This window comes from Pithys albifrons, chromosome 16 (assembly GCF_047495875.1).
Source record: "Pithys albifrons albifrons isolate INPA30051 chromosome 16, PitAlb_v1, whole genome shotgun sequence".
Taxonomy (NCBI): Eukaryota; Metazoa; Chordata; class Aves; order Passeriformes; family Thamnophilidae; genus Pithys; species Pithys albifrons.
In genome coordinates this window covers 17,281,429-17,308,456 of record NC_092473.1, presented here as the reverse complement: position 1 = coordinate 17,308,456, position 27,028 = coordinate 17,281,429, and the positions used below count along the sequence as shown (strand labels likewise).

The following is a 27,028-nucleotide window of genomic DNA, read 5'->3' as shown; positions in this document are numbered from 1 at the left end:
CTGCAGCACAGACACAGCAGAGGGCTCAGGGACACTCAGTATGCACAGAACCTGCAGCACAGACACAGCAGAGGGCTCAGGGACACTCAGCCACTGCCATGGCTCTTCATGCACAGGGCACAAGCTCAGACACTCTCAGAGCAGCAGTTATTGAGGGTGAAACAGCTCATCTCTCAGACAATCTTTACTTACCCAAATCTTGAACAAAACAAACACTATATGGGGTAAGAGTTAACTGTGCACTCAAAATGTCTAATTTTATATGAGCTGCCTGAATCTCCCAAGTCCATGCAACTGAACAGGAGACAACCATTACTTATAAGCCATCAAGTGGATAAATCTTCATCTTTTAAATAGCATATATTTGAGCTGATTGCTAAACTAAGTGCTGTGAAAAATAAGGCCTTTCTGAGGTTACCAGGAAAACCTTACAAAAGCCAAGTTCCAAAGAACAATAAGACACAGCAAGATCTTGCCTTCTGCCTACAACACACTTCATTTTGCTGATTATCAAACCTTAGCAAGAGACCATTCTCACAGAGGCATTTCTTGTCTGCTGAATGCAGCCCAGGGATGCAGAGCCCAAGCCACCTACCCTGCCTGGGCACGCTGTGAACAGTTTGTGCAGAGACTGGGCCAGCTGGATCCTGGGATTGTTCACCATTTGCCCCACAGGATCATGTTCTTTCCTCCCAGCAAAGGCCAGCTGGGAGAATGCAGTCTGATAGCCTGGAGTATCCTCTGTGTCAATGAAGTGCTCCTTGTCAGGGGTCGTGTCATCCTCAGGCAGCTCGAAGAGGCCAAGGAGGGAGGGCCTGCAGCAAAGGAATCCTGGGGGGAGAGGGGAGGGGAACAGTGAACAGGTGAGGACAGCCTGTGCTTCACAAGAACGCTCAGATTACCTGGAACCCCTTTGCAGGGACTTGCTTAACTCCTGGCACTGTCCCTGTCCCAGGGAAGCTGCACTAGGACTGTGGGTCTGGGTCCTTTCCAGGCACAATGCAGCTGCTCATATTAACAGCATCAGCAATGCCCTCATTTTTTAGCAGCTCAAATTGCTGTGATACAAACCCAAGAATAGCAATTCTTTTCCAGATTACAGTTTTTCTCTAAGTACATTCAAAAAGAGTTCTAGTCCAGGCTACCTGAGCCCCCAGACTGCTGGACTGCCTTTCAGTCTCCAGAGCTTTCCCCCAGATTCCACTTTCAGGCTAAGACACTACAGCCTGTCAGGTTGTGAGTATTCTCAGGCCTCCTGACTATGACAGTTACAAGTCAAAAGTGGGCCCAGCTTTCCAGAAGGAATGCAAGCTGACAGTAGCCTAATTCCCTTCAGTGGAGCTCTACTCAGCCAAATCCAGGCTCAAACACATCTCAAACCAGCTCTGCCATTTGCTTTGAAAACACACTTCCCTTTGTGCAGTGAAGGATGAAAAGGTATGAAAAGCCTCAAGCTGAGTCTCACCACAACAGTGGGCCTGAAGAAATGCCAAAGGAGTTTATTGGAGGGGCCTATTCTGGTGAAAGCTCCTACTTTCCAGACCTCCAACAGCATCACCAGCAGACCCTGAAGAAGTGTGGCACCTACCACAGCTTGGGGTACTCAGTGTCCATCACGGGAGGACATTCTGTTAATGTCTTTGTGATGCCAACAGCACGGATCTGCTTTTCAACTTGTCCCAGACACTTTCTGGATTTCAGGAATCATCATTTTCTCCAAGCCCGTTTCAAACATCCTAGTATGACAGTTAGAGAAAAAGTATCAGAACGATTTATCACCCTATGGTGACCAAAGAAAAGCAGAAACCACACAAAGCACCAGGAAACAGAGAACACAAGACAATTTGTTAAGGTGCTGCCCTCTTACATAGATGTTTGCACATACAAACTTTTTACAAATGATAAAAACCAGAGACAGCAATCCTTCCCTTTTATGACCCGCTCAGGAGATCAGTAACTTGAACTATCAGTGAGGAACTGTGGGCAGAAAATCAGAAATGAACCCCAAAAGGAGAGGCACCCGGGCAGTCAGATTGGCGCCAAACCTCCTTTGCCATTTCAGCCAGAGAGACAACTCTTTCCTGCTTCAAAGGCAAAAACTGCACAGCAGCCTGAAATACAACCCAAGCCAACAGAACACACTCCCTTTGGCTGTATGCTGCCAAGTACTTCCTGCAGAGCTCATGCCCCATTTCCTGTGCCAAACTAGTTAATGAAGACGAGAAAGCAACGAGAAAAAGGATGAAGTAAAACTCCAGATGAAAACAAGAGAATTGCTTTAGAGTCAGCAGCAAAATGCATTCTAAGAAGGAGACAGGAAGGGCAGCCTTCATAAATGTTCCCTTTTACTGAAGGGCATTAACTTGCTGCTCCAAAGTTTGCCTAAAAACTGCTCATCTTCTCGGGCACCACAACACTGAAACATGGAACGCTGGAAGCACCACTTCCATTTGCTTGGTGGAACACCACTGGAAGAACCCTGTAATTCTTGCTCCTCTACAGGAGGCATCAAGCAGATTTTAAAGGATTAATAACAGACCTTGTGTGATCTGTGTAGAGATAACATCACGAATTTCATCAGCATGGCCATCTGCCTGGGGATGATTTCAACAATGTGTCACAGCTTTGACAGAGGAACGTAAACCCTTCCTCATAACTTTATTCCCATGAAGGCCAAAATGACACAAAAGCATGGAATGTTTCCCAGCATGAACACAAACTGCAGAGAGCAGTGGTCAGAATGGCTGTGCTGTGTGGCAGGGCAAGTGTGTTGCTATTAGCTGGAGATTAAATGGAGACACTTTCAGACAAGTAACGACATCACACACACCAGGAAAGGAGGAGAACTACACAAGTCCTTTAGTTCCATTCCCTCAGTTTTCATGGAGTGTCACCTGCTGTGGCCACTGCCCTTTATGCCCCCTTGACTCCAGAGCATTTGGAGCAAGTCCCTGGAGCCAGCAGAGTCCCACCCATGTTCAGGATGCCTGATCTGTGCAACTGCACACTCTGAACCACTCGTGTCACACTGGAGCTTTTCAGAGCAAGGAACTTACTTTTGATAAGTTTTGTTGGTTTGGAACTTGGAAGTCTTTGGAATAGCAGAATGAAGACCTGTTTCCTGTACCAGTCAACTGATTCACTGGAAATTTAAAAGAACAGTTATTCAGTTCACAGTGGGCTTTGACTGGTGCTGTCACTTTACAGAAAACACAGATAAAGTTGTTCCCATCTCTTTAACTGATAAATGTGACATTTTTGCTCCTGAAGTGTTAACCTTTGGCATGACTGCACACTGCAGAACCAAAGCCCACAGAAGTCAGTTTTGAATGCAATTTGAGCTCATACTCACGGGGGCATATGCTCCATGATGCTGTTTAGCAGGTCAAAGCCTTGGGGATCACTGGCTTTCAAGGCAATCAGCTTCAGGAATCCCCCCAACACTCCAGGCTGCAAGGAAAGCAAACATGAAGCTCTAGGCAACTGTTCTTCCTAAGTGGCCCAGCAGAAAGTTGGCTCTGACCATCGAAGACACACACCAGTGCAAAAGCATCCCTAACCTAAACCAGGATTCTGATCCTGCAGTGCAGGACAAGGAAGACACGTTGTGGCTCCTTCTCACTCACTCACTCATTCACTCCCTCACTCACCCACTCCACTCACTCCACTCACTCACTCACTCCACTCACTCCACTCACTCACTCACTCACTCTCCTCAAGCCTGTTCTGAACACAAGCCCTGAGAGTTCTGCTGGTCCACATGTTCCACAGGAAGCAAACAAGGTAAGAAAATTCTGGGAAACTGCCACTTGCCAAAACCAAGTGCAGGAATTTTCCATCTCGGCTGACAAAAGCACAGGAGCCCAGGATTCACCTCACCCCCAGGACGGGAAAGCACCCACCGAGCTGCATGCAGAGTATTTATCCGTGCATGGAGTGCCACTGAGGCCCAGCCCAGCCCAGCCCCTGCCCCGCGGCCCCGGCACTCACGATCTTGGCGGCGGCGCTGCGGGCGATGGTGCCGGCGCCGCGCTCCAGGAACGCATCTGCAGCAGCCGCACCGGCGGCGGGATGTTCCCCGCGCGCTCCCGCGGCACCGGCTGCGGCAGGTGCGGGAAAACAGCGCCATGAACGAACACGGGATGTGGCATCGAGCAGGAGAGACAGAGAGGCGGACTCCGGGCGAGCACAGGAGGGACGGCGCGCTGTGCTCCGCGCATGCGCAATAGCGACGCCGCTCTGTACTCCGCGCGTGCGCAGTAGCGACGGCGCGCTGCACTCCGCGCGTGCGCAGTAGAGACGGCGCGCTGTACTCCGCGCGTGCGCAGTTGGGACGGCGCGCTGTACTCCGCGCGTGCGCAGTGTGGACGGCGCGCTGTACTCCGCGCGTGCGCAGTAGCGACGGCGCGCTGCACTCCGCGCGTGCGCAGTAGGGACGGCGCTCTGTACTCCGCGCATGCGCAGCAGCGACAGCGCTCTGTACTCCGCGCGTGCGCAGTTGGGACGGCGCGCTGGACTCCGCGCATGAGCAGTACCGACGGCGCTCCGTACTCCGCGCTTGCGCAGTACCGCCGAAGCTCCCTAATCCGCACGTGCGCAGTAGCGATGCAGATACCGCTGCCCAAACGCCGGTTCGAATCCCGCCCTCGCCGGCCCTTCTCCCTCGCTGGCGCCGCCTGCCGGACATGTCCAAGAACTGCATCGTAGTCCAGCCCCCACCACCTCCAATGCCCGCCGGGGGTCCCCAAGGAGGGGCGTGACGAGGGGCGACACCTCGGTCGCCGGGGGTCCGCAAGGCGAGGTTGCCGAGGGCCGACACCTCGGGCGCCGAGAGTCATCGGGTTGAGGTTGCGGCGGGGCGACACCTCGGGCGCCGGGACTCCCCAAGGGGGGATTGCCGAGGGACGACAGTTTTGGGCACCGGGGGTCCCCAAGGGGGTTCCCGGAGGGACGACAGTTTTGGGCACCGGGGGTCCCCAAGGGGGTTCCCGGAGGGACGACATTTTGGGCACCGGGGGTCCCCAAGGGGGTTCCCGGAGGGACGACAGTTTTGGGCACCGGGGGTCCCCAAGGGGGTTCCCCGACGGACGACATTTTGGGCACCGGGGGTCCCCAAGGGGGTTCCCCGACGGACGACATTTTGGGCACCGGGGGTCCCCAAGGGGGTTCCCCGACGGACGACATTTCGGGCACCGGGGGTCCCCAAGGGGGTTCCCCGAGGGACGACATTTCGGGCACCGGGGGTCCCCAAGGGGGGTTCCCGACGGACGACATTTCGGGCACCGGGGGTCCCCAAGGGGGTTCCCCGACGGACGACATTTTGGGCACCGGGGGTCCCCAAGGGGGTTCCCCGAGGGACGACATTTCGGGCACCGGGGATCTCTGTGGGGGTCTCTGGGGTGTCTCTGGAGCATCTCTGGTGGTCTCTGGGGTTCTCTGGAGGTCTCTGTGGGATCTATGGGGGTCTCTGGTGGATCTATGAGGGGTTTCTGTGGGTCCCTGGGGTCCTCTGGGGGTCCCAAGGTGGGTCCCTGGGGGTCTCTGGAGGTCCCTGGGGGTCTCGGAGGGGTTTCTCGTGATCTCTGGAGGGGTCTCTGGAGGTCCCCGGGGGGCATCTCGTGATCTCTGGGCGGTCTATGGGGGTCCCTGGGGGGTCCCTGAGGGTCTCTGGGGGTCTTTGTGAGTCTCTGGGGGTGTCTGAGGGTCCCTGGGGGGTCTCTGGGGGTGTCTGGGGATTTCTGGGGGGTCCGAGGGGATCCCCAGGGGAGTTCCTTGGGGGTCCCTGGGGGGTCTCTGGTGGATCTTTGAGGGGTTCCTGTGGGTCCCTGGGGGATCTCTGAGAGTCTCTGGGGGTCTCTGTGAGTCTCTGGGGGTGTCTGAGGGTCCCTGGGGGGTCTCTGGGAGTCTCTGGGGATGTCTGGGGGTTTCTGGGGGGTCCCAGGAGATCCCCAGGGGAGTTCTTTGGGGGTCACAGGGGGGGTCTCTGGGGATCTGTGGGGGTCCCTATGGGGTCCTTGGGGGTCCCTGTGGGGTCTCTGGGGGTCTCTGGGGGGTCTCTGGGGGTCCCTGGGGGTCCAATGAGGGATCTGGGGGTCTCTGGGGATCTCTGGGGGCATCTGAGGGGCCCTGGCAGGTGTCTGGGGGTCTCTGGGTGTCCCTGGGGGGTCTCGGCGTGTGTCTGGGAGTCCCTGGAGGTCTCTGAGAGTCTCTGGGGGGTCCCTGAGGGTCTCTGGGGGTGTCTGGGGGTCCCTGGAGGGGTCTGGGGGTCTCTGGGGATCTCTGGGGGTCTCTGGGGGCATCTGAGGGTTCCTGGCGGGTGTCTGGGAGTCTCTGGGGGTCCCTCAGGGGTCTCTGCGGGTGTCTGGGGGTCTGTGGGGGTCCTTGGGCAGTCCCTGGTGATCTATGGAGGGTCTCTGGGGGTCCCTGGGGGGTCTCGGCGGGTGTCTGGGAGTCCCTGGAGGTCTCTGAGAATCTCTGGGGGGTCTCTGGTGGTCCCTGGGGGGGTCTCTGGGGCTTTCTGGTGGTCCCTGGGGGGTCCATGGGGGTCTCTTGGAGTCTCTGGAGGTCCCTGGGGGGGTCTCTGAGGGTTTCTGGGAGTCTCTGGGGTGTCTGGGAGTCTCTGGGGGTTCCTGAGGGGTCTCTGCGGGTCCCTGAGGGATCTCTCGGAGTTTCTGGGGGCCCCTGGGAGTCTCTGGGGGTGTCTGGGGGTCTGCGGGGGTCCTTGGGCGGTCCCTGGTGATCTATGGGGAGTCTCTGGGGGGTCCCTGGGGAGTCCCAGTGGGCTCTCTGGGGGTCCTTGGGGGGTCTCTGAGAGTCTCTGGGGGTCTCTGGGGGGTCCCTGGGGGGGCCCTAGGGGTCCGTGGGGGCGTCTGGGAGTCCCTTGGGGGTGTCTGGGGGTCTCTGACAGTCTCTGGGGGGTCTCTGGGGGAAACTGGGGGTTCTCTGGGAGATCTCTGTAGCTTCCTGAGGGACCCTGGGGGTCCCTGTGAGTGTCTGGGAATCTCTGGGGTCTCTGGGGGTCCCTGGGGGGTCCCTGGGTGGGTCTCTGGGGGTCTCTGGGGTCCCCAAGGAGGTTGTCCATGGGGCGACACCTCGGGCGCCGAGGGTCCCCAAGGGCGTGCTGGCCGAGGGGCGACACCTCGGGCGCCGGGGTTCCCCGAGGGGGTGTTGCCGAGGGGCGACACCTCGGGCGCTGGGGCTCCTCAAAGGGGGGGTTCCCGAGGGACGACATTTCGGGCACCCGGGGTCCCCAAGGGAGGTTCCCGAGGGCCGACATTGCTGGGCTGTGGGCAATGGGGGTCCCTGAGTTCCCCAGGCACCCCCTGACCACTCTTACCTCCCCTTACCTCCCTGTGACTCCTCTGAGACCCACGATCCACTGTGAGACCCCCCTCATTTCTCTCTGACTTCTCCTGGATCGCTTTGGACCCTCCTGAACTCCCCTGGACCCCCCTGAATCCCCCTTGGACTTTCCTCAACTCTCTTGGACCACTTTGCACCCCCCCCCAGCCCCCCTTGACACTCTCAAAAACCTTGGACCCTCTTGAATCACACTTGGACTCCCCTGGACCCCTCCAAACCCCCTGAAGCCCCCTGGACCCCTCTCAAACCTGCCTGGGACCCCTTGGACCCTCCTTAGACCCTTCTGGACCCCTTCGAACCTTTCTGGACACCTCTAAGACTCCCCTGGACACTCCTGGACCCCCCCCAAAACCCCCTGGACCCTCCGAATCTCTCCTGGACCCCCTTGGACCCCTCTGAAACCCCCTTCCACTCCCTTAAAACCCCCTGAACCCTCCTGAACATTCCTGGACCACCTTGAATCCTCCTAGGGCCCCCATGGACCACCCCCTCATACCCCCAGGGAAAACCCCTGGACCCTCCTGGACCAACTTGAACTCTCCTGGAACCCCCAAAACGCTTTGGACCCCTCTGGACCCCCCTGGGCCCTCTCGGACTTCCCTGGACGTCCCATGTCCCCTGCATGTCCCCCCATAGCCTTCCCATGTCCCCAATGTTCCCCCCATGTTTCCTCCATGTCCCCTGCGTCCCCCATGTCCACCCCATCTCCCTCATGTCCTCCCCATGTCCCCTCGATGTACCCCCATGTCCCCCTGATGTCCTCCCATGTCCCCCTGATGTCCCCCCCCATGTCCTCCCCGTGTCCCCCCCCATGTCCTCCCCTTGTCCCCCCATGTCCCCCCAATGTATGTCACTCCATGGCCTCCCAAGACACGCAGCTGCCAGCACAGGACACACACAAATCCCTCCGAAATTCTGGAACGCGACATTCCTCTGCAGGGCTGAAAACAAGACGGGGAGGCTTTTTTCCTTTCCGTAGGTGGACTAATGCCCCCAAAACCAGGGAGCTGGGACAGTGGCTGCTCCCTGCACTCTGCTGCACTTTCCACAGCTCCTTCGTTGACTTCCTGGTGGATTTGTGCATCCTCTGAAGGTGGCACTTCTCTGCAAAGCAACTCAGCAAATCCCTTCAGTTTGATTTGTTTCCAGATTTTTCTCCCTAGCACCACAGAGCTCAAAAAGGAAACCAGAAAACCAAGAAAAAAACCCAAAGAACAAAAAATCGCACCGTGCCAACCCCCAGCTCCTCCCACAAAGCTCAAGGGGTCCCATGTGTGTCCCCGCCACCTCCAGCTGGCCACCAGGCCCCCAGAGCTGAGGGAAATCTGAGCAGATACTGAGAAACCTCCTTTGCTGAGCACACTCATCACTGCAGTCCTTCAGGCTTTGCAAGAGTCTGTAGGGATCAGACCCCAATTCCAATCCCTGACTACCTTTCTAACAGGTTTTGTTAGACACACACGGGGTGGTCACTCCAAGAACAGCACACAGAGACTGCACAAGGCATTACAGGATTGCCACGAAGAACAGAAGTACCTTTTCTTTTGCATGGTTTTTCCTCTGCAATAACAACCGACTGGTCTGGTTCCTACTGGACATTTCCCTTGAGGGTTCAGGGCCCTCTGGTGAGGTGGGGTTGTTTAGGGCTGATCCTCACAGGCCCAGACCAAACCCAGCCACCCCATCACTGCTGCACCTGGGATCAGATGGAAATCTCAATACAGCACATAAATGCTCCCCTTCCCTACTACTCAGTCTTTCCTTACAGATGCAAGGAGCAGATTTACTCCATCCTTTGCAGGGACTTGCTTAACTCCTGGCACTGTCCCTGTCCCAGGGAAGCTGCACTAGGACTGTGGGTCTGGGTCCTCTCCAGGCACAATGCAGCTGCTCATATTAACAGCATCAGCAATGCCCTCATTTTTTAGCAGGTCAAACTGCCGAGATACAATCCCAAGAAAAGCAATTCTTTTCCAGATTGTCACTGCATTCAGGCTGGTGCTCACCATGCACAGAACCTGCAGCACAGACAGAGCAGGGGGCTCAGGGACACTCAGCATGCACAGAACCTGCAGCACAGACACAGCAGAGGGCTCAGGGACACTCAGCAGGCACAGAACCTGCAGCACAGACAGAGCAGGGGGCTCAGGGACACTCAGCATGCACAGAACCTGCAGCACAGACACAGCAGAGGGCTCAGGGACACTCAGCAGGCACAGAACCTGCAGCACAGACAGAGCAGAGGGCTCAGGGACACTCAGCAGGCACAGAACCTGCAGCACAGACAGAGCAGGGGGCTCAGGGACACTCAGCATGCACAGAACCTGCAGCACAGACAGAGCAGGGGGCTCAGGGACACTCAGCAGGCACAGAACCTGCAGCACAGACACAGCAGAGGGCTCAGGGACACTCAGCATGCACAGACAGAGCAGCACAGACACAGCAGAGGGCTCAGGGACACTCAGCAGGCACAGAACCTGCAGCACAGACACAGCAGAGGGCTCAGGGACACTCAGCAGGCACAGAACCTGCAGCACAGACACAGCTGAGGGCTCAGGGACACTCAGCATGCACAGACAGAGCAGCACAGACACAGCAGAGGGCTCAGGGACACTCAGCATCCACAGAACCTGCAGCACAGACACTGCAGAGGGCTCAGGGACACTCAGCATCCACAGAACCTGCAGCACAGACACAGCAGAGGGCTCAGGGACACTCAGCATCCACAGAACCTGCAGCACAGACACTGCAGAGGGCTCAGGGACACTCAGCAGGCACAGAACCTGCAGCACAGACACAGCAGAGGGCTCAGGGACACTCAGCAGGCACAGAACCTGCAGCACAGACACAGCAGAGGGCTCAGGGACACTCAGCAGGCACAGAACCTGCAGCACAGACACAGCAGAGGGCTCAGGGACACTCAGCATGCACAGACAGAGCAGCACAGACACAGCAGAGGGCTCAGGGACACTCAGGAGGCACAGAACCTGCAGCACAGACACAGCAGAGGGCTCAGGGACACTCAGCAGGCACAGAACCTGCAGCACAGACACAGCTGAGGGCTCAGGGACACTCAGCATGCACAGACAGAGCAGCACAGACACAGCAGAGGGCTCAGGGACACTCAGCATCCACAGAACCTGCAGCACAGACACTGCAGAGGGCTCAGGGACACTCAGCATCCACAGAACCTGCAGCACAGACACAGCAGAGGGCTCAGGGACACTCAGCATCCACAGAACCTGCAGCACAGACACAGCTGAGGGCTCAGGGACACTCAGCATGCACAGACAGAGCAGCACAGACACAGCAGAGGGCTCAGGGACACTCAGGAGGCACAGAACCTGCAGCACAGACACAGCAGAGGGCTCAGGGACACTCAGCATCCACAGAACCTGCAGCACAGACACAGCAGAGGGCTCAGGGACACTCAGTATGCACAGAACCTGCAGCACAGACACAGCAGAGGGCTCAGGGACACTCAGCCACTGCCATGGCTCTTCATGCACAGGGCACAAGCTCAGACACTCTCAGAGCAGCAGTTATTGAGGGTGAAACAGCTCATCTCTCAGACAATCTTTACTTACCCAAATCTTGAACAAAACAAACACTATATGGGGTAAGAGTTAACTGTGCACTCAAAATGTCTAATTTTATATGAGCTGCCTGAATCTCCCAAGTCCATGCAACTGAACAGGAGACAACCATTACTTATAAGCCATCAAGTGGATAAATCTTCATCTTTTAAATAGCATATATTTGAGCTGATTGCTAAACTAAGTGCTGTGAAAAATAAGGCCTTTCTGAGGTTACCAGGAAAACCTTACAAAAGCCAAGTTCCAAAGAACAATAAGACACAGCAAGATCTTGCCTTCTGCCTACAACACACTTCATTTTGCTGATTATCAAACCTTAGCAAGAGACCATTCTCACAGAGGCATTTCTTGTCTGCTGAATGCAGCCCAGGGATGCAGAGCCCAAGCCACCTACCCTGCCTGGGCACGCTGTGAACAGTTTGTGCAGAGACTGGGCCAGCTGGATCCTGGGATTGTTCACCATTTGCCCCACAGGATCATGTTCTTTCCTCCCAGCAAAGGCCAGCTGGGAGAATGCAGTCTGATAGCCTGGAGTATCCTCTGTGTCAATGAAGTGCTCCTTGTCAGGGGTCGTGTCATCCTCAGGCAGCTCGAAGAGGCCAAGGAGGGAGGGCCTGCAGCAAAGGAATCCTGGGGGGAGAGGGGAGGGGAACAGTGAACAGGTGAGGACAGCCTGTGCTTCACAAGAACGCTCAGATTACCTGGAACCCCTTTGCAGGGACTTGCTTAACTCCTGGCACCGTCCCTGTCCCAGGGAAGCTGCACTAGGACTGTGGGTCTGGGTCCTTTCCAGGCACAATGCAGCTGCTCATATTAACAGCATCAGCAATGCCCTCATTTTTTAGCAGCTCAAATTGCTGTGATACAAACCCAAGAATAGCAATTCTTTTCCAGATTACAGTTTTTCTCTAAGTACATTCAAAAAGAGTTCTAGTCCAGGACCTGGTTACTGTCATTCAGTTCAGGCTACCTGAGCCCCCAGACTGCTGGACTGCCTTTCAGTCTCCAGAGCTTTCCCCCAGATTCCACTTTCAGGCTAAGACTCTACAGCCTGTCAGGTTGTGAGTATTCTCAGGCCTCCTGACTATGACAGTTACAAGTCAAAAGTGGGCCCAGCTTTCCAGAAGGAATGCAAGCTGACAGTAGCCTAATTCCCTTCAGTGGAGCTCTACTCAGCCAAATCCAGGCTCAAACACATCTCAAACCAGCTCTGCCATTTGCTTTGAAAACACACTTCCCTTTGTGCAGTGAAGGATGAAAAGGTATGAAAAGCCTCAAGCTGAGTCTCACCACAACAGTGGGCCTGAAGAAATGCCAAAGGAGTTTATTGGAGGGGCCTATTCTGGTGAAAGCTCCTACTTTCCAGACCTCCAACAGCATCACCAGCAGACCCTGAAGAAGTGTGGCACCTACCACAGCTTGGGGTACTCAGTGTCCATCACGGGAGGACATTCTGTTAATGTCTTTGTGATGCCAACAGCACGGATCTGCTTTTCAACTTGTCCCAGACACTTTCTGGATTTCAGGAATCATCATTTTCTCCAAGCCCGTTTCAAACATCCTAGTATGACAGTTAGAGAAAAAGTATCAGAACGATTTATCACCCTATGGTGACCAAAGAAAAGCAGAAACCACACAAAGCACCAGGAAACAGAGAACACAAGACAATTTGTTAAGGTGCTGCCCTCTTACATAGATGTTTGCACATACAAACTTTTTACAAATGATAAAAACCAGAGACAGCAATCCTTCCCTTTTATGACCCGCTCAGGAGATCAGTAACTTGAACTATCAGTGAGGAACTGTGGGCAGAAAATCAGAAATGAACCCCAAAAGGAGAGGCACCCGGGCAGTCAGATTGGCGCCAAACCTCCTTTGCCATTTCAGCCAGAGAGACAACTCTTTCCTGCTTCAAAGGCAAAAACTGCACAGCAGCCTGAAATACAACCCAAGCCAACAGAACACACTCCCTTTGGCTGTATGCTGCCAAGTATTTCCTGCAGAGCTCATGCCCCATTTCCTGTGCCAAACTAGTTAATGAAGACGAGAAAGCAACGAGAAAAAGGACAAAGTAAAACTCCAGATGAAAACAAGAGAATTGCTTTAGAGTCAGCAGCAAAATGCATTCTAAGAAGGAGACAGAAAGGGCAGCCTTCATAAATGTTCCCTTTTACTGAAGGGCATTAACTTGCTGCTCCAAAGTTTGCCTAAAAACTGCTCATCTTCTCGGGCACCACAACACTGAAACGTGGAACGCTGGAAGCACCACTTCCATTTGCTTGGTGGAACACCACTGGAAGAACCCTGTAATTCTTGCTCCTCTACAGGAGGCATCAAGCAGATTTTAAAGGATTAATAACAGACCTTGTGTGATCTGTGTAGAGATAACATCACGAATTTCATCAGCATGGCCATCTGCCTGGGGATGATTTCAACAATGTGTCACAGCTTTGACAGAGGAACGTAAACCCTTCCTCATAACTTTATTCCCATGAAGGCCAAAATGACACAAAAGCATGGAATGTTTCCCAGCATGAACACAAACTGCAGAGAGCAGTGGTCAGAATGGCTGTGCTGTGTGGCAGGGCAAGTGTGTTGCTATTAGCTGGAGATTAAATGGAGACACTTTCAGACAAGTAACGACATCACACACACCAGGAAAGGAGGAGAACTACACAAGTCCTTTAGTTCCATTCCCTCAGTTTTCATGGAGTGTCACCTGCTGTGGCCACTGCCCTTTATGCCCCCTTGACTCCAGAGCATTTGGAGCAAGTCCCTGGAGCCAGCAGAGTCCCACCCATGTTCAGGATGCCTGATCTGTGCAACTGCACACTCTGAACCACTCGTGTCACACTGGAGCTTTTCAGAGCAAGGAACTTACTTTTGATAAGTTTTGTTGGTTTGGAACTTGGAAGTCTTTGGAATAGCAGAATGAAGACCTGTTTCCTGTACCAGTCAACTGATTCACTGGAAATTTAAAAGAACAGTTATTCAGTTCACAGTGGGCTTTGACTGGTGCTGTCACTTTACAGAAAACACAGATAAAGTTGTTCCCATCTCTTTAACTGATAAATGTGACATTTTTGCTCCTGAAGTGTTAACCTTTGGCATGACTGCACACTGCAGAACCAAAGCCCACAGAAGTCAGTTTTGAATGCAATTTGAGCTCATACTCACGGGGGCATATGCTCCATGATGCTGTTTAGCAGGTCAAAGCCTTGGGGATCACTGGCTTTCAAGGCAATCAGCTTCAGGAATCCCCCCAACACTCCAGGCTGCAAGGAAAGCAAACATGAAGCTCTAGGCAACTGTTCTTCCTAAGTGGCCCAGCAGAAAGTTGGCTCTGACCATCGAAGACACACACCAGTGCAAAAGCATCCCTAACCTAAACCAGGATTCTGATCCTGCAGTGCAGGACAAGGAAGACACGGTGTGGCTCCTTCTCACTCACTCACTCACTCACTCACTCACTCACTCTCCTCAAGCCTGTTCTGAACACAAGCCCTGAGAGTTCTGCTGGTCCACATGTTCCACAGGAAGCAAACAAGGCAAGAAAATTCTGGGAAACTGCCACTTGCCAAAACCAACCGCAGGAATTTTCCATCTCGGCTGACAAAAGCAGAGGAGCCCAGGATTCACCTCACCCCCAGGACGGGAAAGCACCCACCGAGCTGCATGCACAGTATTTGTCCGTGCATGGAGTGCCACTGAGGCCCAGCCCAGCCCAGCCCCTGCCCCGCGGCCCCGGCACTCACGATCTTGGCGGCGGCGCTGCGGGCGATGGTGCCAGCGCCGCGCTCCAGGAACGCATCTGCAGCAGCCGCACCGGCGGCGGGATGTTCCCCGCGCGCTCCCGCGGCACCGGCTGCGGCAGGTGCGGGAAAACAGCGCCATGAACGAACACGGGATGTGGCATCGAGCAGGAGAGACAGAGAGGCGGACTCCGGGCGAGCACAGGAGGGACGGCGCGCTGTGCTCCGCGCATGCGCAATAGCGACGCCGCTCTGTACTCCGCGCGTGCGCAGTAGCGACGGCGCGCTGCACTCCGCGCGTGCGCAGTAGAGACGGCGCGCTGTACTCCGCGCGTGCGCAGTTGGGACGGCGCGCTGTACTCCGCGCGTGCGCAGTGTGGACGGCGCGCTGTACTCCGCGCGTGCGCAGTAGCGACGGCGCGCTGCACTCCGCGCGTGCGCAGTAGGGACGGCGTTCTATACTCCGCGCATGCGCAGCAGCGACAGCGCTCTGTACTCCGCGCGTGCGCAGTAGGGACGGCGCTCTGTACTCCGCGCATGCGCAGCAGCGACAGCGCTCTGGACTCCACGCGTGCGCAGTAGGGACGGCGCGCTGTACTCCGCGCGTGCGCAGTGTGGACGGCGCGCTGTACTCCGCGCGTGCGCAGTAGCGACGGCGCGCTGCACTCCGCGCGTGCGCAGTAGGGACGGCGCTCTGTACTCCGCGCATGCGCAGCAGCGACAGCGCTCTGTACTCCGCGCGTGCGCAGTTGGGACGGCGCGCTGGACTCCGCGCATGAGCAGTACCGACGGCGCTCCGTACTCCGCGCTTGCGCAGTACCGCCGAAGCTCCCTAATCCGCACGTGCGCAGTAGCGATGCAGATACCGCTGCCCAAACGCCGGTTCGAATCCCGCCCTCGCCGGCCCTTCTCCCTCGCTGGCGCCGCCTGCCGGACATGTCCAAGAACTGCATCGTAGTCCAGCCCCCACCACCTCCAATGCCCGCCGGGGGTCCCCAAGGAGGGGCGTGACGAGGGGCGACACCTCGGTCGCCGGGGGTCCGCAAGGCGAGGTTGCCGAGGGCCGACACCTCGGGCGCCGAGAGTCATCGGGTTGAGGTTGCGGCGGGGCGACACCTCGGGCGCCGGGACTCCCCAAGGGGGGATTGCCGAGGGACGACAGTTTTGGGCACCGGGGGTCCCCAAGGGGGTTCCCGGAGGGACGACAGTTTTGGGCACCGGGGGTCCCCAAGGGGGTTCCCCGACGGACGACATTTTGGGCACCGGGGGTCCCCAAGGGGGTTCCCCGACGGACGACATTTTGGGCACCGGGGGTCCCCAAGGGGGTTCCCCGACGGACGACATTTTGGGCACCGGGGGTCCCCAAGGGGGTTCCCGGAGGGACGACATTTTGGGCACCGGGGGTCCCCAAGGGGGTTCCCCGACGGACGACATTTTGGGCACCGGGGGTCCCCAAGGGGGTTCCCCGACGGACGACATTTCGGGCACCGGGGGTCCCCAAGGGGGTTCCCCGAGGGACGACATTTCGGGCACCGGGGATCTCTGTGGGGGTCTCTGGGGTGTCTCTGGAGCATCTCTGGTGGTCTCTGGGGTTCTCTGGAGGTCTCTGTGGGATCTATGGGGGTCTCTGGTGGATCTATGAGGGGTTCCTGTGGGTCCCTGGGGTCCTCTGGGAGTCCCAAGGTGGGTCCCTGGGGGTCTCTGGAGGTCCCTGGGGGTCTCGGAGGGGTTTCTCGTGATCTCTGGAGGGGTCTCTGGAGGTCCCCGGGGGGCATCTCGTGATCTCTGGGCGGTCTATGGGGGTCCCTGGGGGGTCCCTGAGGGTCTCTGGGAGTCTCTGGGGGTGTCTGAAGGTCCCTGGGGGGTCTCTGGGGGTGTCTGGGGATTTCTGGGGGGTCCGAGGGGATCCCCAGGGGAGTTCTTTGGGGGTCCCTGGGGGGTCTCTGGTGGATCTTTGAGGGGTTCCTGTGGGTCCCTGGGGGATCTCTGAGAGTCTCTGGGGGTCTCTGGGGGGTCCCAGGAGATCCCCAGGGGAGTTCTTTGGGGGTCACAGGGGGGGGTCTCTGGGGATCTGTCGGGGTCCCTATGGGGTCCTTGGGGGTCCCTGTGGGGTCTCTGGGGGTCTCTGGAGGGTCTCTGGGGGTCTCTGGGGGTCCCTGGAGGGGTCTGGGGGTCTTTGGGGATCTCTGGGGGTCTCTGGGGGCATCTGAGGGGCCCTGGCGTGTGTCTGAGGGTCTCTGGGTGTCCCTGGGGGGTCTCGGCGTGTGTCTGGGAGTCCCTGGAGGTCTCTGGGGGTCTCTGGGAGTGTCTGGGGGTCCCTGGAGGGGTCTGGGGGTCTCTGGGGATCTCTGGGGGCATCTGAGGGTTCCTGGCGGGTGTCTGGGAGTCTCTGGGGGTCCCTCAGGGGTCTCTGCGGGTCCCTGAGGGGTCTCCGGGAGTTTCTGGGGGCCCCTGGGAGTCTCTGCGGGTGTCTGGGGGTCTGTGGGGGTCCTTGGGCGGTCCCTGGTGATCTATGGAGGGTCTCTGGGGGTCCCTGGGGGGTCTCGGCGGGTGTCTGGGAGTCCCTGGAGGTCTCTGAGAATCTCTGGGGGGTCTCTGGTGGTCCCTGGGGGGTCTCTGGGGCTTTCTGGTGGTCCCTGGGGGGTCTCTGGGGCTTTCTGGTGGTCCCTGGGGGGTCCGTGGGGGTCTCTTGGAGTCTCTGGAGGTCCCTGGGGGGGTCTCTGAGGGTTTCTGGGAGTCTCTGGGGTGTCTGGGAGTCTCTGGGGGTTCCTGAGGGGTCTCTGCGGGTCCCTGAGGGATCTCTGGGAGTTTCTGGGGGCCCCTGGGAGTCTCTGGGGGTGTCTGGGGGTCTGCGGGGGTCCTTGGGCGGTCCCTGGTGATCTATGGGGAGTCTCTGGGGGGTCCCTGGGGAGTCCCAGTGGGCTCTCTGGGGGTCCTTGCGGGGTCTCTGGGGGGTCCCTGGGGGGGCCCTGGTGGTCCGTGGGGGCGTCTGGGAGACCCTTGGGGGTGTCGGGGGGGTCTAGGGGGGTCCCTGGGGTGTCTGGGGGTCTCTGACAGTCTCTGGGGGGTCTCTGGGGGAAACTGGGGGTTCTCTGGGAGATCTCTGTAGCTTCCTGAGGGACCCTGGGGGTCCCTGTGAGTGTCTGGGAATCTCTGGGTTCTCTGGGGGTCCCTGGGGGGTCCCTGGGTGGGTCTCTGGGGGTCTCTGGGGTCCCCAAGGAGGTTGTCCATGGGGCGACACCTCGGGCGCCGAGGCTCCCCAAGGGCGTGCTGGCCGAGGGGCGACACCTCGGGCGCCGGGGTTCCCCGAGGGGGTGTTGCCGAGGGGCGACACCTCGGGCGCTGGGGCTCCTCGAAGGGGGGGTTCCCGAGGGACGACATTTCGGGCACCCGGGGTCCCCAAGGGAGGTTCCCGAGGGCCGACATTGCTGGGCTGTGGGCAATGGGGGTCCCTGAGTTCCCCAGGCACCCCCTGACCACTCTTACCTCCCCTTACCTGCCTGTGACTCCTCTGAGACCCACGATCCACTGTGAGACCCCCCTCATTTCTCTGACTTCTCCTGGATCGCTTTGGACCCTCCTGAACTCCCCTGGACCCCCCTGAATCCCCCTTGGACTTTCCTCAACTCTCTTGGACCACTTTGCACCCCCCCCCAGCCCCCCTTGACACTCTCAAAAACCTTGGACCCTCTTGAATCACACTTGGACTCCCCTGGACCCCTCCAAACCCCCTGAAGCCCCCTGGACCCCTGTCAAACCTGCCTGGGACCCCTTGGACCCTCCTTAGACCCTTCTGGACCCCTTCAAACCTTTCTGGACACCTCTGAGACTCCCCTGGACACTCCTGGACCCCCCCCAAAACCCCCTGGACCCTCCGAATCTCTCCTGGACCCCCTTGGACCCCTCTGAAACCCCCTTCCACTCCCTTAAAACCCCCTGAACCCTCCTGAACATTCCTGGACCACCTTGAATCCTCCTAGGGCCCCCATGGACCCCCCCCCTCATACCCCCAGGGAAACCCCCTGGACCAACTTGAACTCTCCTGGACCCCCCAAAACGCTTTGGACCCCTCTGGACCCCCCTGGGCCCTCTTGGACTTCCCTGGACGTCCCATGTCCCCTGCATGTCCCCCCATAGCCTTCCCATGTCCCCAATGTTCCCCCCATGTTTCCTCCATGTCCCCTGCGTCCCCCATGTCCACCCCATCTCCCTCATGTCCTCCCCATGTCCCCTCGATGTACCCCCATGTCCCCCTGATGTCCTCCCATGTCCCCCTGATGTCCCCCCATGTCCTCCCCTTGTCCCCCCCCATGTCCTCCCCTTGTCCCCCCATGTCCCCCCAATGTATGTCACTCCATGGCCTCCCAAGACACGCAGCTGCCAGCACAGGACACACACAAATCCCTCCGAAATTCTGGAACACGACATTCCTCTGCAGGGCTGAAAACAAGACGGGGAGGCTTTTTTCCTTTCCGTAGGTGGACTAATGCCCCCAAAACCAGGGAGCTGGGACAGTGGCTGCTCCCTGCACTCTGCTGCACTTTCCACAGCTCCTTCGTTGACTTCCTGGTGGATTTGTGCATCCTCTGAAGGTGGCACTTCTCTGCAAAGCAACTCAGCAAATCCCTTCAGTTTGATTTGTTTCCAGATTTTTCTCCCTAGCACCACAGAGCTCAAAAAGGAAATCAGAAAACCAGAAAAAAACCCCAAAGAACAAAAAATCGCACCGTGCCAACCCCCAGCTCCTCCCACAAAGCTCAAGGGGTCCCATGTGTGTCCCCGCCACCTCCAGCTGGCCACCAGGCCCCCAGAGCTGAGGGAAATCTGAGCAGATACTGAGAAACCTCCTTTGCTGAGCACACTCATCACTGCAGTCCTTCAGGCTTTGCAAGAGTCTGTAGGGATCAGACCCCAATTCCAATCCCTGACTACCTTTCTAACAGGTTTTGTTAGACACACACTGGGTGGTCACTCCAAGAACAGCACACAGAGACTGCACAAGGCATTACAGGATTGCCACAAAGAACAGAAGTACCTTTTCTTTTGCATGGTTTTTCCTCTGCAATAACAACCGACTGGTCTGGTTCCTACTGGACATTTCCCTTGAGGGTTCAGGGCCCTCTGGTGAGGTGGGGTTGTTTAGGGCTGATCCTCACAGGCCCAGACCAAACCCAGCCACCCCATCACTGCTGCACCTGGGAGCAGATGGAAATCTCAATACAGCATATAAATGCTCCCCTTCCCTACTACTCAGTCTTTCCTTACAGATGCAAGGAGCAGATTTACTCCATCCTTTGCAGGGACTTGCTTAACTCCTGGCACTGTCCCTGTCCCAGGGAAGCTGCACTAGGACTGTGGGTCTGGGTCCTTTCCAGGCACAATGCAGCTGCTCATATTAACAGCATCAGCAATGCCCTCATTTTTTATCAGGTCAAACTGCCGAGATACAAACCCAAGAAAAGCAATTCTTTTCCAGACTGTCACTGCATTCAGGCTGGTGCTCACCATGCACAGAACCTGCAGCACAGACACAGCAGAGGGCTCAGGGACACTCAGCATGCACAGACAGAGCAGCACAGACACAGCAGAGGGCTCAGGGACACTCAGCATGCACAGAACCTGCAGCACAGACACAGCAGAGGGCTCAGGGACACTCAGCATGCACAGAACCTGCAGCACAGACACAGCAGAGGGCTCAGGGACACTCAGCATGCACAGACAGAGCAGCACAGACACAGCAGAGGGCTCAGGGACACTCAGCATGCACAGAACCTGCAGCACAGACACAGCAGAGGGCTCAGGGACACTCAGCAGGCACAGAACCTGCAGCACAGACACAGCAGAGGGCTCAGGGACACTCAGCAGGCACAGACAGAGCAGCACAGACACAGCAGAGGGCTCAGGGACACTCATCATGCACAGAACCTGCAGCACAGACACAGCAGAGGGCTCAGGGACACTCAGCAGGCACAGAACCTGCAGCACAGACACAGCAGAGGGCTCAGGGACACTCAGCATGCACAGAACCTGCAGCACAGACACAGCAGAGGGCTCAGGGACACTCAGCAGGCACAGAACCTGCAGCACAGACACAGCAGAGGGCTCAGGGACACTCAGCATGCACAGACAGAGCAGCACAGACACAGCAGAGGGCTCAGGGACACTCAGCATGCACAGACAGAGCAGCACAGACACAGCAGAGGGCTCAGGGACACTCAGCAGGCACAGAACCTGCAGCACAGACACAGCAGAGGGCTCAAGGACACTCAGCATGCACAGAACCTGCAGCACAGACACAGCAGAGGGCTCAGGGACACTCAGCATGCACAGAACCTGCAGCACAGACACAGCTGAGGGCTCAGGGACACTCAGCATGCACAGAACCTGCAGCACAGACACAGCAGAGGGCTCAGGGACACTCAGCCACTGCCATGGCTCTTCATGCACAGGGCACAAGCTCAGACACTCTGAGAGCAGCAGTTATGGAGGGAGAAACAGCTCATCTCTCAGACAATCTTTACTTACCGAAATATTGGTCAAAACAGTCACTATGGGGTAAGAGAGTTAACTGTGCACTCAAAATGTCTAATTTTACATGAACTGCCTGAATCTCCCAAGTCCATGCAACTGAACAGGAGACAACCGTTAGTCAGAGGCCATCAAGGGGATAAATTTTCATTTTATAAATAGTATATATTTGAGCTTATGCCTAAACTAAGTGCTGTAAAATATGAGGCCTTTCTGAGGTTACCAGGAAAACCTTACAAAAGCCAAGTTCCAATGAAGAATAAGACACAGGAAGATCAAACCTTAGCAAGAGACCATTCTCACAGAGGCATTTCTTCTCTGCTGAATGCAGCCCAGGGATGCAGAGCCCAAGCCACCTACCCTGCCTGGGCACGCTGTGAACAGTTTGTGCAGAGACTGGGCCAGCTGGAGGTGGTGGGCCCGGCAAAGGTCCCCCCCAGGGGCAACTTCTCATTCCAAGTTTTGCTCGGGCCTGCCCCAGTTCTCCATCTCTTCTCTGCCGAGCATAGCTGGACTCTGCTGCCCTCAGAGCACACGTTGAGCAGCGTCAGAGAGATCATTGCTGCTGCTGAAACCGTGATTGGCTGCACCAGGGACTGCAAAGACTTGGGAGGCGGTGGGTGAATATCCCATAAAAATGTTTCACCAGTGGTGTGTCCCCACTTGTTTAACTTTGGTTAAGACAGTTTTAATGTTTTCAGTATCATGTTTAATTTGCCAGAGCAGGTGCTGAGTCGTTTTGTTTGGCAGTCTTAGGATTTCCTTAAACATGTTGATATTCCTGCTAATCCTGCAATTCAGGTGCATCATGATACAACATGTAATCAAAAGTGGGGAAATTGGGAAAAAATGGGGAGAAATGGGGTGAAAATGGGGAAATAGGGGAAAAACTGAGGGGAAATGGGGGAAAAATTGGGGAAATGGGGAAAAAATGGCGGGAAATAAGGTTGGAGCAGTTGGGGACGGGGCCTGTTACGGGCGTTGGGGAGCGGTTGGAGGGCTCTGGGAGGGGGATGGAGGGTCCTGGGGGGCCTTGGGGGGGAATTGGAGGGGGTTGGGGGGCTCTGGGAGGGGGTCCCTGCTCCTGCTGTAATGCAGCCCAGAATGCCGGGCGCGTGCCGGGAGTCTGCCAAACAGCTTCATTTTTCTCAAGATTTTAAGTGTCCCCCCTGTTCCCGCGTGTCCCCCGTCGCCTCCCCGTGTTCCCCCGTCCTCCTTGTCCCCCACTGTGCCCCCACGTCCCCTCGTGTCCTCCAGTGTTCTTCCGTGTCCCTCGTATCGCCCCCGTGTCCCCTCGCGTCCCTTCGTGTTCCCCGTTTCCCCCCGTGTTCCCCCTTGCCCCCCGTGTCCCTCCGTGTCCTCGCCGTGTCCTCCCCTGGCCCCCGTGTCGCACTTGCCCCGCGTGTCTCCCGTTCCTGCTGGGAACGCCCCACGATGCCGCGCGCACAGGACTACGTCCCCCAGTGTCCCCTGCGGTGACGCGCGGAAGGGCGAGTCCTCCGCCATCTTTCCCACTGTCCCGCAGCGGCGTGAAGGGGGTCCGGCGTCTCTTAAAGGGGCAAGGCTCGGGGTGGGGCCCTCTCGGCGCGGCGGAGGCTCGCGGGGACGGGACAGAACCCTCCATAGCCCTAACCCTAACTCCACCCCTTAACTAACCCTAACCGACCCTAACCCTAACTCTGCATTTACCAGCAAAATGCCGCAGACAAGTCTTCCAACACATGAAAGAGATTATGAGAATGGTTCTACACATAGAGATTATTTATTGAATGCTTATCATCACCCAAAACCAAGGCACACACGAAGGGGCAGCTCTATACTTTCTTAAACAAAGTAGCCCATTGCTATATTCATTATTTTCATAGAACTTCGAGTAAGAAAGCTAGTCAAGAGCAACAGGCATTACACCTTAGCTTCAATATGAAAACAATCCAGTCTCATCTTCTATTCGCCATTGCACCCTCATGCATATACCTCACTTGCAAAATTCTACTGTAGTATGGGCTGAATACCAAGACTAAACCTTGTGACAGTACCAAATCAGGTGTATTCATTTACTAGGCACCATGTGGTTAAACTGAGGGACTCTACAGCTAAATCAAGTGCCACGGTAGAGGCACGTTGTTCAGAGACTCAGCAGCAGTACTGGACAAACATCATGCGCTGCCAATGTCCTCCACACCTCCAGCCTATCTCACAGCTGCTGTCATCTCTGGGGGTTCTTGGTTTTTAATTAAGCATTTTAGTGGCACAAACCCTATCTTTCCTTTTTACATTTGAAAGGTTAAAAAAAAATGCCTCTAATTTTGAAGAGAACTAAGTTGCATTGATATCTTACATTCCTCCTCTCCAACAGAAGTCTCCAAAATGTGCCATCTCTAAATCTGCAGAAAAAGCCTAGATACTGTATGGTTCAATGAAACCAGGAGTTTCCTTCCCCATCTAATGCAAGCCAATCATTTGGACTTTCTGCAAAATGCTCCCCTATCAGTAATGATCACCTGAATCAGTCATGCCTAAAATGTTCTAGTCCCAGAAGCATGAACCCTTGAAGGTAATTTCTACATTATTTAGGAGAGTCACAGAAAAAAAGAAAATCAGAACACAATTGCATATTAATGAATCTTACATTTACAGTTGCTTTCAATATAAATTGAACCCTCTGTGACTACCAAAATGTCAAACGAAAGTCACCTTCAGGAGCAATTTTTAACACATTCAGATTTGATATTTTTCATTCAACAAGCCTCTACAAAAAATGATCCATGGAAAAGTGATGGGTTGTATAAAACTTGTATTAAAATGCAAGTTGAAATGCGATGCCTTGTTCATCTCTACTGTGCAATCCAGAAACTACACCTTTTGCTACTAATGTAAATTACTAAGGTAAGACCAGCACAGAAAGCAGCATGAAGAAATCAAGCCTGCAAGATAAGGCTGCCCAATGACTAGAAAACTTAAGTTTTTTCCCATTCAAGTGTCAGTACAGTTTTTAACAAGGTGAATGCCAGCAAACCTTTGGTAGCTCCTTCACTGCAGCCGCACTCCCGTCCTCATTTCTCCTTCGGCAGTTGCAAGGGACCGTTGCTTTCCTGGGCCATATCTAGAGAGTCCACGATCTGGCCGGAGAAAACGGCTTCCAATCGCTCATCGATCTCCGTTTTTTCCCTGAACACACACCAGAGCAACAGCGCCGTGCACAGCACACTGAAAGGCAGCACCTTCAACCACGGCCTCTCGTGGTCGCTCCCCATCGACCGGCTGACGCTCCACACTCGCGGACTGGCCTTGCTGCCGGAGAAGGGAATGGGCCCCCCGCTCTCCGGGTCCGCGCCCTCCGGGTCCCGACGCCGAGCGAGCCGCCGCCGGGGCTCGGGCAGGCGCGGGGGCTGTCGCACCCTGCAAAGACACGCGTGAGCGGTGCGGGCAGCAGCCCGGTCTGGCCCGGCCCCGGCCCCGGCCCCGCTCCTCACCGCCAGCGGCCCCGGCCCGGCCCCGGCCCGGCCCGGCTCCTCACTGCCAGCGGGCCCGGCCCGGCCCCGGCCCCGCTCCTCACCGGCAGCGGGCCCGGCCCGGCCCCGGCCCCGCTCCTCACCGCCAGCGGCCCCGGCCCGGCCCCGGCCCCGGCCCCGGCCCCGCTCCTCACCGCCAGCGGCCCCGGCCCGGCCCCGCTCCTCACCGCCAGCGGCCCCGGCCCGGCCCCGGCCCCGGCCCCGGCCCCGCTCCTCACCGCCAGCAGCCCCGGCCCGGCCCCGGCCCCGGTCCCGCTCCTCACCGCCAGCAGCCCCGGCCCGGCCCCGGCCCCGCTCCTCACCGCCAGCAGCCCCGGCCCGGCCCTGGCCCCGGCCCCGCTCCTCACCGCCAGCGGGCTCGCCCCGGCCCCGGCCCCGCTCCTCACCGCCAGCAGCCCCGGCCCGGCCCTGGCCCCGGCCCCGCTCCTCACCGCCAGCGGCCCCGACCCGGCCCCGGCCCCGGCCCCGGCCCCGGCCCCGCTCCTCACCGCCAGCGGGCTCGCCCCGGCCCCGGCCCCGCTCCTCACCGCCAGCGGCCCCGGCCCGGCCCCGGCCCCGGCCCCGCTCCTCACCGCCAGCAGCCCCGGCCCGGCCCCGGCCCCGGCCCCGCTCCTCACCGCCAGCGGCCCCGGCCCGGCCCCGGCCCCGGTCCCGCTCCTCACCGCCAGCGGCCCAACGCCCAGATCATCCCGCACCGCTCCGTAGAGGAAGCGCGAGGGCTCCCGTGAGCCCTGCCGGGCTACGAACTGCGCAGAAGGAGAACGGGGAGGCGCTCTGGCCGTGCACCGTCTACGGCAGTGATGTTTCCACAGTTCATGTTCGCAGCGTCCATTGTATTCCGTAAAGGCAGTTAAATGTCTCCCCGACGCCCGATCCCATCAGATCTCGGAAGCTCAGCAGGGTCAGGCCCAGTGAGTACCTGGATGGGAGACCTCCTGGAAATACCGGGTGCTGTAGGTTTTAGTCCCGAGGATTTCACTGTCACTGTCCAGGCTCGCTTGGCCGTGGCAGATGAACCTTAGGAGCCAGTTTCACGCACGCTGGTTTTCTGGGGTTCCCCCCCCCCCAATTCAAGGCAGTCATGGTTTCCAAAAATATGAAAGCCGTTGCCGCTATTACCACTAGAAATGTGTCGACACAGATAGAACCCTCTAAAAAGGATGCAGCCACTGAGGCCTCTGGCTGCACAGACTGTTGGAGCCTAGAACTGCTACCAGAGGAGAGTGTGAGAAGCACCTGCCTGCCATGTGAGCAGGTGAACGACTTGCTGTGCCTGGTGTCACAGCTAAAGGAAAAGGTGGAAAGGCTCAGAAGCACAAGGGAGAGTGAAAGGGAAATTGACTGGTGGAGTCACACCCTTTCAACTCCTAAGGAAGCCCAGCAGGAGGTGGTGAAGCCCGGCCCCTCCTGCCATCAGGCAGATAGATCATACGGATGGGGAGGAATGGAAACAGGTGCCTGGTCGTAGAGGTAAAAAAAACCCTCTCGACCCCTTTCACCTACCGGGGTGCCCTTAAAAAACAGGCATATGGCCCTGGACCCAGGAAGTCGGATGGAGGGCAGTCAGGAGGCAGATCTGTCTACAGGGTCTTCTGGTTACCCCCAGTCTGCCAGACAGATTACACATAGGACGAAAAAGAGAAGGGTTGTAATCGGTGACTCCCTTTTGAGGGGAACTGAGGGCCCTATATGTCGGCCAGACCCACCCCACAGGGAGGTTTGCTGCCTTCCTGGGGCCAGGGTGAAGGATATTACTAAGAGACTTGCTAAGCTAATTCAACCCTCAGATTATTATCCACTATTGGTTGTCCAGACTGGAAGAGACGACATCAATGAAAGAAGTACCAGGGTAATTTAAAAAGATTTTAAGGCACTGGACAGGTCACTTCATGGGACAGGAGCACAGGAAGTATTTGCCTCAGTTCCTGTGTTAGCCAGGATGGATGAGGACATAAATGAGGAGAGGTATAGGAAAGCCCATTTTATCAATAGGTGGCTTAGGGACTGGTGCTACCATCAAAATGTTGGGGGTTTTGATCATGAGGTAAACTCCATGATACCCAGTCTCCTCAAAGCAGACAGGCTTCATCTGTGTGGGAAGAGCAAAAGGACTGTAGCCCATAAGTTGGCAGGGCTGGTTAGGAAGGCTTTAAACTAGGTTTGAAGGGGGAAGGGACTGAAACCACCTTCTCCAGAGATAAGCCTAAGGGTGGGAAGCAAATGTCACACCAAACCACAAAAAGGGCTGCAAGGCTGACCCTGGCAACTACAGACCCGT

General features: G+C 56.9%; 1 protein-coding gene and 2 long non-coding RNA genes across 5 annotated transcripts; all 3 read right to left on the bottom strand.

Moving 5' to 3' along the window:
* Window positions 1–345: 345 nt before the first annotated feature.
* LOC139679434 (uncharacterized) lies at window positions 346–3,545 on the bottom strand. Of its 2 annotated transcripts, none has more exons than XR_011699191.1 (4): window positions 3,353–3,545; window positions 3,057–3,142; window positions 1,589–1,736; window positions 346–831 (listed from the first exon to the last, which is right to left on the bottom strand). It is a non-coding gene; the product is annotated as an uncharacterized lncRNA (long non-coding RNA). The 2 variants fall into 2 exon arrangements; XR_011699192.1 differs by having other exon boundaries at window positions 1,589–1,714.
* A 7,557-nt stretch (window positions 3,546–11,102) lies between these two features.
* LOC139679430 (uncharacterized) lies at window positions 11,103–14,328 on the bottom strand. Of its 2 annotated transcripts, none has more exons than XR_011699187.1 (4): window positions 14,136–14,328; window positions 13,840–13,925; window positions 12,372–12,519; window positions 11,103–11,588 (listed from the first exon to the last, which is right to left on the bottom strand). It is a non-coding gene; the product is annotated as an uncharacterized lncRNA (long non-coding RNA). The 2 variants fall into 2 exon arrangements; XR_011699188.1 differs by having other exon boundaries at window positions 12,372–12,497.
* Window positions 14,329–22,981: 8,653 nt separating this feature from the next.
* Window positions 22,982–26,112, bottom strand: UQCC4 (ubiquinol-cytochrome c reductase complex assembly factor 4). The gene is made up of 2 exons (XM_071571478.1): window positions 25,413–26,112; window positions 22,982–24,637 (listed from the first exon to the last, which is right to left on the bottom strand). The coding sequence occupies exons 1-2, from the start codon at window positions 25,436–25,438 to the stop codon at window positions 24,292–24,294; spliced, it is 372 nt and encodes a 123-aa protein (XP_071427579.1). The 5' UTR covers window positions 25,439–26,112; the 3' UTR covers window positions 22,982–24,291.
* Window positions 26,113–27,028: the final 916 nt, after the last annotated feature.

What these genes read in the sequence shown, in the direction of transcription:
- UQCC4 (XM_071571478.1), bottom strand. Translation starts at nt 25,438, where the DNA reads ATGATCTGGGCGTTGGGCCGCTGGCG. An exon ending in TGGGCGTTGGGCCGCTGGCG is followed by an intron (nt 24,638 to 25,412) that starts GTGAGGAGCGGG and finishes GTGTCTTTGCAG; the next exon opens with GGTGCGACAGCCCCCGCGCC.